Source organism: Capsicum annuum, chromosome 4, assembly GCF_002878395.1.
Source record: "Capsicum annuum cultivar UCD-10X-F1 chromosome 4, UCD10Xv1.1, whole genome shotgun sequence".
In the NCBI taxonomy this organism is placed as follows: domain Eukaryota; kingdom Viridiplantae; phylum Streptophyta; class Magnoliopsida; order Solanales; family Solanaceae; genus Capsicum; species Capsicum annuum.
In genome coordinates this window covers 156,192,327-156,204,173 of record NC_061114.1, presented here as the reverse complement: position 1 = coordinate 156,204,173, position 11,847 = coordinate 156,192,327, and the positions used below count along the sequence as shown (strand labels likewise).

The following is an 11,847-nucleotide window of genomic DNA, read 5'->3' as shown; positions in this document are numbered from 1 at the left end:
AATGATAATTTTAGTTCTCTGATGATCTTACTCTTTAAATAATAATTGGTGATTTAAAAATTATTGGAGAAAATTGATGGTGATTATAGCTATGAAGGAAAGTTGAGTTGTAGAAGAAAAAAAAAATAAAAAGATGAAAAAAAAGAAGAAAAAGAAGCAAAGAGGAAAATAATTAAGAAAATAAGTTAAAATTTAATTTGATACGTGTCACTTAATAAGTGGTGCATGATTTAACACCAATACTTTTTATAAATTCGAACTGATAAACGAATAGTGTGATAATACTACTTTAAATTTATTTAGTGGATAATAAAACCTCCACAAATTTAAGTGTTTTTCTAAAATAACGTGGCTTTATGTTTTTTCTCAAAAATAAAGAACCTAGTTTACCGGCTACATGCATGTCACGTATGGCGGCAACGCGGGCTCTCTCAAAATTTCTGGACTCTGGTTCAACTATGCTTTATAAATGACAAATATTGGACCAAAAAATACCCTCTTCTCCCTTGTTCCTCTGCTTTCGGACTGCTCGATACGAACCCTTATTAATCTCTTGGCTTTCACACACACAAAAAAAGAGTTTGACCTTCCCAAATGTTTTGCTTTTTTTGGTCAGTGCCATCACCCAAAAAAATAGCTCAATACAATTTTTTTGGTTTCCTTTTCTGGAACAATGTTTTACAGCCAGATGAGGTAATGTAAGGACTTCAATTTTGATCCTCATTTTTCTCTCTATGACTCTTTTCCCATCAGAGTTTTTATTCCTTTGATGGGTTTTGGGGGGACATGGGTTGTGTCAGCTCCAAGCAGGCAAGGTCCCATTCCCCGCTGCCACATAATTTTTCTTCTCTGACAGCAACAGCAACTACAACTAGCGCTGTTATTATTAATGGAGATATTACGGATCAAAATTCGCACCATGTCAAGGCTGGATTTGCCCCATTGGAAAAAATTAAAGAAGAACCTGAAAGGGAGAAGAAGGAGGAATCCGTAATCCAACGAAGCTTCTCAAATTCTAATAAGAAAGCCAATTCTGAGAAAAAGGCTAATTTTAGTATCAAATTCGGAAGGCTAACAGAAGGAGAACAACTGGCTCCAGGTTGGCCTGTTTGGCTCACCGCTGTTGCCTCTGAAGCTATTGACGGATGGATGCCCCTTAAATCAGACGCCTTTCAGAGATTAGAAAAGGTAATCTCCCGGAGCCGGATCCAGAATTTAACTTTGATCGGTTCAGTCTTTAGGTTCTAACAATTAGAAAGGGATTGTTGATGTTTGTTATTGTAATGAAAACATAATTTCTTGTAATAGAGAAAAAATTGAATCTTACACTATCTATAATACATAATTTCAGCTCATCAAAATGTATCCTATATATGCTTTGACCTTGGTGTATTTATTTAATGCTATTACATACCGACATGACGAGCTATACAGGAGTGACTTTCTAATTATTATAATATCAGGCTGATCCTGTTTTTGGTTGGTCTTATTGATTTTTGCTCCATCTTCTTATGGCTGCTTCTTTTATATTTTATGAATGTCCTTAATTGCAAAGGCACTTCTGGCCATCTCATTTTGAAAGAAGAAGCACCTTGAGATGAGCCTTTGAAATTTAAGTTATTTTGCAAATACAAGCTCTGAAGGATACTTAGCATCGGATGCAGTGACATAATTATTGGATTACTACTCGTTGAACCATTTACACTGATAAGTTCATATATCCAATCGAGAGATGCTAATGTTTGAATTAGAGTTTGAGGATACTTTAGTTGCTCTTCCTCATGCCAATTATGAGCTCCACGTTCATTGAAACGTGAGAACAGTCATAACTAGAAAGACAACATGGGTACCCAACAACAACAACATACCCAGTATAGTCCCACACATGGGGTCTGAGGAGGGTAGAGTGTACGGACCTTACCCCTACCTTGAAAGGTGTAGAGGGGTCGTCTCTGATAGACCCTCGGCTCAAATAAAAGAAAAGCACAACGTTTATGAAGACACAAGCAGTAACAATAGCAGAATAGTAAGAAAATAAAGGCATACGAGACAGGTAGTAGTAATAGAAAACTAAGAGTGAGAAATACATAAATGGTAAAATAAATAAAAATACCAAAAATAATACTAATACTACTAGCTGGAGAGACAAGACCCGTAGCTATTTACTACTGGCTTTCTACCCAAATCCTAGACCTCCACACACTCCTAGTAAGAGTCATGTCCTCGGTAAGCAAAAGGCTTGCCATGTCTTGCCTCATCCACCTCTCTCTAATACTTCTTCACCCTACCTCTGCCCCTCCTCAGGCCATCCAACGTCAATCTCTCACACTTCCTCATAGGGCATCCTTGCATCACCTCTTGAAATGCCCGAACCATCTCAGCCTAGCCTAATAGCATACTTCAAGTAAGTTTAACAAAGACGATGCTTGACAGAGAACTCTTCATGCTACGTGTAATGAACTTATAGGGACCCATTAACAATGTTAAGACTGACTTAGAAACTTGTTATATTGCACACACCAACTGGGATTTGAAAAAATCGACAACATATTTAGGCTTTGACTTCCTAATTTCACATGAAATTGAAAACTGACATTTAGACTGACTGTATCAGTTGAATATTACCATCTCTTGAATGCAGAAAGTATTTCTTCTTACAAATACTTTGTCTTCCTTCTACATCTGTAGATTGGACAAGGTACATACAGCAGTGTTTATCGTGCACGTGATGTCGAAACTGGTAAAATGGTTGCCCTGAAGAAGGTGAAATTTGACAATTTCCAGCCAGATAGTGTCAGATTTATGGCTCGAGAAATCACAATACTGCGTAAACTTGACCATCAAAATATCATGAAGCTGCTGGGAATAGTCACTTCTCGGTTATCGTGTTGTATATACCTTGTTTTTGAATACATGGAACATGACCTCTCTGGACTGTTGTCATGTCCTGACATCAAGTTCACCGATTCAGAGGTTTGCTAACATTTGTCAATGTGTCTCTACCCTTAGATTTTGTGTTACCGTCACTTTTTGAATCTCTTTACTTGCAAAAAGGAAAAGAAGAACATCTCATATTATAATTTTTTTTTTTTTTGGATGGAAGTAGATTAAATGCTTTATGCGGCAGCTATTAAGTGGACTAGAGCATTGTCATTCCCGAGGTATAATGCATCGGGATATTAAAGCATCCAATGTTTTGGTAAACAATGAAGGAATTTTAAAGATAGCAGATTTTGGTCTTGCAAATTTCCTCAGTGCTAGGCACAAACAACCACTAACAAGCCGTGTGGTGACTTTATGGTATCGACCTCCTGAACTTCTCTTAGGATCAACAAATTATGGGCTAACAGTGGATTTGTGGAGCACTGGTTGTGTTTTTGCAGAATTTTTTTTTGGGAGGCCCCTCCTGAAAGGGAGGACTGAGGTTAGTGGCTTTTAGGAGTTTGTTTTGTATTTGATAACATTTCATATATAGTTCTCATAATAACTTGCGCATATGGAGGACTGAGGTTAGTGGCTTTTAGGAGTTTGTTTTGTATTTGATAACATTTCATATATAGTTCTCATAATAACTTGCGCATATGGATCACGATAATTAAATCTACACTACTGAAAGATCTACGAATGAAACCTTGAAAATAATAGCTTGATTATGTCAAGAATGAACTTGGGCGTAACTCAACCTCAACAACTAGCTCAAGAGGTGAGGATTACCCAAGTCCATATAAGCAAACCACTTGTCCATTCTCCAGCCAATGTGGGACTTTTACCCACTCTAACACCCCCCCTTACGCCCAGGCCCAACTGGCACTGGCGTGGACCGAGAGCCCAAAAAGGAAATGGACCTGACTCTGATACCATGTCAAGAATGGACCTTGAGCCTAACTCAACCTCAAAAGCTAGCTCTAGAGGTGAGGATTATCCAAGTTCATATAAGCAAACCACTAGTCCATTCTCTAGCCAATGTGGGACTTTTACCCACTCTAACAGATTAGAGGTTACTCATCTACCAAGTAACCTTGTAATGTTACTGATTTTAGTCAATTGTGTAAAAAGATCTTTTCTACTCTGCAGGTTGAACAATTGCATAAAATCTTCAAACTATGTGGTTCTCCATCTGATGATTACTGGAAGAAATCCAAACTTCCACTAGCAACTATTTTTAAACCCCAACATCCTTATGAGAGTGCACTTCGAGATAGATGTAAAGAATTACCAAAAACTGCTGTCAACCTTATAGAAGCGCTTCTTTCAATTGATCCACATAAACGTGGAACTGCTTCATCTGCTCTTGGTTCTGAGGTAAGGCTACATGGAGGAAGCAGTGCATGAATCTTTTTCTCATCACATATTTCCATTTTCAATATTATATTCTTCCGTTGTTTTCTGGTGGTTGTATTTTCTTGTTTCCTACCTCAGTCTTTTGTTCTCTGGTTCAAAATTCACCTCTGTTTTGAGGACACTTAAGACTATTTTCAGCATGCTAATACTGTGGTTCAACATTTTTCATGTACCTTTCATCAGTATTTTAATACAAAGCCTAACGCATGTGCACCGTCAAGCTTGCCTAAGTATCCACCGAACAAGGAAATTGATGCAAAGTTCCGAGAAGAAGCAAGGAGGTGAATTCCGTTTCTTCTTTGTCCATCATAGAAAGGATTTTCTGCATATAGTTGCTTAAAATTGGCTTCTTCTCATCCGGAAGGTGCTCAAAGATAGTAACATACAACAAAAATAAAGATGATTTGTGACTGTTCCTTCACTCGTCTGAGTAGTACTTCAACACTATAGCTGAAACATATCTAGTATCCATTTCATCCACCTCCAACTGCTTAATTTAGCAACTACACTACTATGATTTTGAACTTTTCCATTGATTGACATTGTCAGAAAGAGGGCCGGTTCCACAGTGGCAGGATCTGGAGCTTCAAGAAATTCAAGAAAGCTGCAAAAGGCGCTTCAAGAATCAAGCAACTTAGGCATAGTGGTTTCAACAGAGGTCTTTGTCCAGTCACTCAATAGATATACATACTTACATTCCTTTTTGATGGTATATTAACAAGCTTAATTTTTTCCTTTATGAAGGAAGCTGAAGCCAATATCCATAATGGTCGTAGAAACAATGGCGCTAGTGTCCAAATTTCTAAAGGAAAAGGAGCTACTGTGGCACGTATATCAATGAAGCCATCTTATGATACAGTGTCAGACACTTCTCAGACTACCGAAGAATCTCAAGGAGAAAGTATCCGATCTGTCCCTGCGCAAATGACAGCTTCAAGTGGCACTGCGTGGCCCAGAATGAGAAAGCATGATTCTGCAGCCACAAGACCCCATCCACCGGCCAACTCAAGAAATCAAAAGCTGATTGCCTTTGACCCTTCCAGTATACTGCAAGCTGCCGATACCTTCAATTTAAACATGCCAGGAAATAATGACTTTTCGGGCAGGATCACAACTGCAGCCATAAGCCGCAACAATGATGCAAATTCTCTTCACAGGCAATACACTCACCATGAGCAACGAGATTCTTTTGGATCATCTGATATACACCAGTCTCTGGAGTTGTCAGAGGTTAGTCTTCTTGATCTACTAACATAGGAAGGTTTTTTTTTAATTTAATCTTTTTTGTTTTTGGAGAAATTTAGTGGGATTGGATACATTTTTTTATCTATAAGCTATCCTATGGGTAATTTCAATCGTTCCTTTTGAACGTTTAATCTTAGTCAATTGTGGAGTGTTGAATTGTGTGACTATTTCATCTAAAAGCTTAAACGGTTAGAGAACAAACTTTTATTTACTTAATTGTGTCGTCAACATGCCTCCTCACGTGCTGGCTTTCTTTTTCCATGGCCCAAGCACATGGAAATTCTGTTTCATAATTGGTGTCAGTGAGTGTTGGTTTTAATAGAGATGAGTTAGAGAAGAACGCAGAGTGTTTTTATTCCTTTTGTAAAGCTGTGTATTTTATTGATCATCAACTCCTCCTTAAATAGTGCTATTACAACTAAAAATAGAATAAACTTACCATAAAAGAAAACCTATTTGCTACCAAAAACAATAACTAATCCGTCTCCTACAACAAATAGAAATCCCAATTTGCCTAGGAGTTGTATGTAAAAAAGGAGAAAATCAAAAAGTAAATCGCGTGCATTATTCCTTAAAGCAACTTTTAACACTCCTCCTTGCTTTAGGAACTGCAAAATTTTGGTCTTCTGTTTTGGAATCTCCGCACTCATAATCGAAAGTGACCTTGTGAATAAATCTGCAGATTCATCTTTTGGCTTGTAGTGAACTAAATTTACTTCTCGTCTTGAATGCAATCCTTGACTATTAAATCCTTTTGGCATGTCTTCCTTCTTCGTTTGCATCTTGAATTTAAACTTGTTTTATTTTTACGAAACATAGATAACTCCTCCATGACATTAATTCCTTTAGGAACATTGAAAGCTCCTTCAAACCTAGCAAGTTCACATATTGCTTGTGCTTTTTCAATTAGAGGATCATCTTCTAATTTTTTTAGCCTATGATCTTTTTCATGTTCTACAGAAACATCTTCCATTGGATCAAATAAGAAATATTTACCTCTCATTTTAATGTTTAAAACTTCTTTTCCAGCACCATTATTGATGAAGCAATGCTTATCCTCAAAGGATACTTTGTATCCTTTTTCTACCAGCTGATAAATACTCAACAAGTTTTGATTAATATAAGGTACATAAAGAACATCTGAAATTGCTTTATTACCTGAACTTGTTTTGATGGCAACAATTTCTTTTCCTTCAGCAAGAATCTGGTCACCATTTCCGAGCCTAACTTTGGATATTTCAGTAGGCTTTAATTCTTTAAACAAACTCTTGTTATAAGTCATGTGGTTGGTGCAACTGCTATCAATTAACCAAAAATTTGTTGAAACCTTACTTGAGATACATGTTGCAACAAAAAGATGGTCTTCTTCTTTTTTCATTGCCCACACATGCATCTGCTTTATGATTCTCAAATTTGCTTTTGCAAATCACTGCTTCATGGCCAAGTTGATTGCACTTGATGCACTTTACGTCTGGCCTTTTCCAATATCTATATGGTGGATTACCCATTTTTCCACAGTGCTTACAAGGTGGGTAATTTTTTAAATTTTTACCCCTTCTTTGAGTTTTGTGGTTGGCTACTAAGGCTCGTTCAACCATATTATCTTGCCTCATAAGTTTTCTTTGTTTCAGTGCCTGAAAAGAATTTAATAACTCTGCCAAAGTAATCTTGGACAGATATTGTGTATTTTTCAAGGTAGTTATACATGCTTCATATCTCTCAGACACTGTAACAAGAATTTTTTCAACAATTCTTGAATCTTTAAATTCAGTGCCTAGTAATCTTACCTTGTTAACAATGTCAAGTAATCTGTTCGAGTACTCTTTGACTGTCTCGGAGTCTTTCATTCTCTGCAACTCAAACTCTCTTATTAAATTTAGTACTTGCATTTCGCGGATTCTTTCATCTCTAACATATTCTTTCTTCAGATAATTCCAATTTTCTTTTGGTGATGTGAGAGACATAATTCTTGTAAAAATAGTTGTTGAAACAGAAGCAAATAGAGTTGCCTTTGCCTTAGATTTTATGGTTTTCTTTTTCTTGTGACTCTTGATTTGGGCTGTAGTGGGATTATTTGGCAGCGGATTAATTTCATAATCCTCTTCCACAATTTCCCATAGATCAAGAGCCTCCAAGTAAGTTTTCATTCTCACAGCCCATAATTGATAATTTTCACTATCAAAAACGGATGGAGCCATTCGTGAAAAATTATTTTCAGAATTCATCTCTTCACTCACAGGTCTCTCAAGAAAAAAAGCTCTATAGACCAATTGTTGGTTTTAATTGAGATGAGTTAGAGAAGAACGCAGAGAGTTTTTCTGTTGTAAAGCTGTGTATTTTATTGATCATCAACTCCTCCTTAAATAGTGCTATTACTACTAAAAATAGATTAAACTTACCATAATAGAAAACTTATTTTCTATCAAAATCAATAACTAATCAGTCTCCTACAACAAATAGGAATCCCAATTTGACTAGGAGTTGTATGTTAAAGAAGGAGAAAATCAAAAAATAAATCGCGTGCATTATTCCTTAAAGCAACTTTTAACAGTGAGTCTCAAACTCAGGATCTCTAATACCATTTTAAGAAATAGACCTTGAGCTTAACTCAAAACCAAACCTAGCTCTAGTTTACTAAGGTTATCTGAGTAGTAGATACCATCAGCCAAACTACAACTGATTTTGTGGGTGATTCGCAGATTCACAGCCTGAATTGGATTAAGTGTCCCATATCAGTTAATGGATTGGGTCCTTCTATAGACTTCGACGGTCCTCACCTCATGATCAAGTTTTTGGAGTTGCGTTAGCTGCAAGGTCTATTTTCTTTACCCATCCCTATCCGTGATTTATCCAATGTTAGGCCCTCATCGTATGTTGTTCATGCTTTAAATATCCAGTCCTAGGAGAGCAAGGAAGTGTTCAAGTGTCCCAAATCGGTTGAGAGAATGGGATGTCATCTCCTTATACAGTCTCGGACTATCATCTCCTCATAAACTAGCTGATTTTGATTTAGGTTCGAATTTCGTTTTCTTTGCATCGAGTGTTATTATTTCTCTGATTTGCAAACTGCTTTTAGTACACAATCTCTGTGGCCTGTGAAACATGAGTAGAGTGCCTATGATAAACACGCACCTGACTGCACGCAAAAAGTGGTTGCAAAAGTTATAATCTGCTGTGTTTTTCATATTCAATGCTACAGCCTACATGGTATTATGTGTTTTCTTAGAACTAAGAAAATCCAATAAAAGATAGCTAACTGCATGTCAAAGAAGTCTTTATCATCACCAGAATTGGTCAGTCTATGAACTTCTCCCATTTAGACTTTTTGAAACTGGAATGTTACAGCAACAACGAACCTGGGCTATTAGCTGAAATAACTTAAATATCATGTCATACAATTTAAGGTTATATTTTTTATCTGAAACCATGTAATACGTGCAACTTAGTAAGCAAAGGCCCAACGAAGAATATGACTGAATATGTATGTATCATTCTAAACGAACAGGACTACTATGGACGACAAAGAAGGGTTGTGTTCTCAGGACCATTGATACATCAGAGGAGTGATGCAAAGAAGGATATTCAAATGGACCAAGATGGTCGCAGATCTCGGTTTTATAAAGGTAAAGACATTCCATATGTGGCGATTTCTATTTCTCGCTGCGGAAAATCAATAAACAACCATTGGTTTTTTTTTTTCCAAAACCTCAACCAAATTTGGTTTGTTTCTATAGATTTATAATGAGAATGATCCGGAAGAGCATCCTGCATCCCTTGATCCGGAAGAGCATCCTGCATCCCTTAGCCAGTGAAGTTACTCTGGAGATATGATATCTTCTTGAGGATTTTTGTTGGTCAAGAAGAAAATCAAAGTTTGTTAAGCAATGCGTCGATTTTATTTCATTTTTGCCCTGGCCACTCTACTTATGAAGAGCATGGATTCTGTGAACTTTGATTCTTGCAACTATATGTTTTCTCGCAATTTATTTGGGAAATTAGTAAATATACCATGCAGACGTAGACACTTACTGGTGAAACAGTTTTTTGACCAGAAATATGACAGAATCGCCAGAAAAATTTGAGGCTGAAGTACTGAATGTGGTTGGTGGAATTGGAATTTGACAACATACTGGAGAGTTGCAGCATGTATCCCCAGTGTTATTAAAAACATGACTTCCTTTCTTCCATAGATTGATTAGTGTCTAGGATTCCCTCATTGTAAATGGAAAATATGTATACAGACGTATATATATACCTTTAGTTGACATGTTTATACTACAAACTCGACCATCCTTTGTCTTTGATCATAAATGTCTATATATGTGTCCGGGTTCAATTGATCATGCAGAAGATTGTTGAAAGAGAGATATCATCCGTCATCATAAACCAAATAGACTACTTTGATTTAAAAAGGTTCCAAGTCGAGAGACACAATTAGAACTTTGAGGTTATGGGTTTTAGACTCTAAGAAGGGAAAGTTACTGGGTTGTTGATATCTTATTTATGCATATTAAGTAAACTAGTTTAGACGCTTGTGCCTCACATGTGTAATTTTTGATTATTTAAAATTAGACGATTTTATCAATTAGGAAAGTTTTTAATAAAGTGCAAAAAGTTCAAAACATATATTTTATTGTAAGCACATATGTATATTACCATCAGAAGTTTCAATTGGTTAATAGGTTTAATATATTGTAGATGTAGATGTTGATTTATAGACTTTTTAAATTTTTTTAAAATCAAATTTAATTGATTTAGAATTCTTAACCTATTGAAAAAAATATTAGTTTTCATTAATTCAGATGACTTCTAATAAGGAAAGGTTTTACCATAAATATATTTAATTAATTTTCAATATTAATATTAGAAAGAAATAGTGAAAATACGATTTTGTCTAAAGCAAAGAATTTTAATGAATGACAAAAAGTTCAAACGATATTTCTAAGACCTTCACATTTTTAATATTTTATAGATATAAATTATAGATTATAGTTTATAGATATATATATAGATATAGATTATAGATTATTGATTATAAATTATAGATTATAGATATAGATATTTACTACAATCGAGTCTAGTGACAAGTACTAAAGTACATCACACGTTAGTGCCTCATATGCAATTTATTGTTTGACGATTGTACATTTTCTAGGAAAAGTATTTATTTAAAAAATGATTTATAGTAAAATGTATTTTGGAAGCAAAATATTTACTTGGAGAACAAGTGTTGGCCACTCGTCACGTAGATAACATTTTGCTACATGTTATCTACATTATTAATCTTTGCTACCTTTGAAACCTCGTCAAGTTTAACACTCGTCACGACCATAATATGATTAATTAATATTAGTATATATTGTTGCTAATGTTGTTGTTGTTAGTACTACTACTATTGTTATTATTATTATTATTGTTGTTTATTATTATTATTGTTGTTATTATTATTATTGTTCTTATTATTATTGTTGTTGTTGTTGTTATTATTATTATTATTATTATTATTATTATTATTAACAATATCGGATTACGTCAAAGTCGAAAAATCGAACCAAAGCACCGACCGAAATATAAAAGAATTTCAAATAGTTTAATGACCGTATGGAATCTTTTATCCAAACAAGGGGTCTGTCGGAAATTTAATAACCTTATGTTAAACCCATGTGTCTAGAAGTTTTAATTGTGCAGAATTCGCCCTTTTCGTATCAGTACAACGGGCTAAAGAGACACAACTTACTAGACGTAGTCACAGAGACAAGGCTAACATAAGTGTATTGAACTTGACTGTACCACCATTTCGGAACCAAGTCAAGAAACTGTAGAAAAATTTCTTTATATTTTGATAGAGTCTGGATCTTTCATAGTTAACATGTACGAGAAGTTAGACCTTCAACATAGATATCAGAAGCCTTTTAGCTGGACAGAGTCACGGCTGGGCAAGGGTAGAATTTGAATTAAATGCACACAAATAAGAAAGAAATATATACCTTAATAGCCGGAAGCAAGGCTGAAATAGTAGTAAATAGTAGCTTCTTATTTATTTTATCTTCAAATATGTTACAAAGAGAGAGGAGGAGCTTATAGAAAGAGAAACAAAAGGAGAGAACTCAAGAACTCCTGCCTCTCTAACAAGAATGATGTGTCTATAAATAATAAGAAAAAGAATCTTGTACAGTAATGGATGGGTCCCTGTGCACAGTGATTTTACTATTACATAAGACTTTATTATAAAAAGCAGAGGGGCCTTATGTCGAGGTCAGA

At 35.4% G+C, this 11,847-nt stretch overlaps 1 protein-coding gene across 2 annotated transcripts; it reads left to right on the top strand.

Annotated features, from left to right (window-relative positions):
- The first annotated feature begins 341 nt into the window (after positions 1-341).
- LOC107867932 (probable serine/threonine-protein kinase At1g54610) lies at positions 342-9,888 on the top strand. 2 transcript variants are annotated; one of them, XM_016714425.2, is made up of 10 exons: positions 342-693; positions 801-1,188; positions 2,689-2,973; positions 3,107-3,424; positions 4,075-4,302; positions 4,525-4,622; positions 4,891-4,999; positions 5,086-5,571; positions 9,092-9,209; positions 9,321-9,888. In XM_016714425.2, the coding sequence occupies exons 1-10, from the start codon at positions 674-676 to the stop codon at positions 9,326-9,328; spliced, it is 2,058 nt and encodes a 685-aa protein (XP_016569911.1). In that variant the 5' UTR covers positions 342-673; the 3' UTR covers positions 9,329-9,888. The 2 variants fall into 2 exon arrangements, with proteins under 2 accessions (XP_016569911.1, XP_016569912.1); XM_016714426.2 differs by lacking the exon at positions 2,689-2,973 and having other exon boundaries at positions 343-693.
- Positions 9,889-11,847: the final 1,959 nt, after the last annotated feature.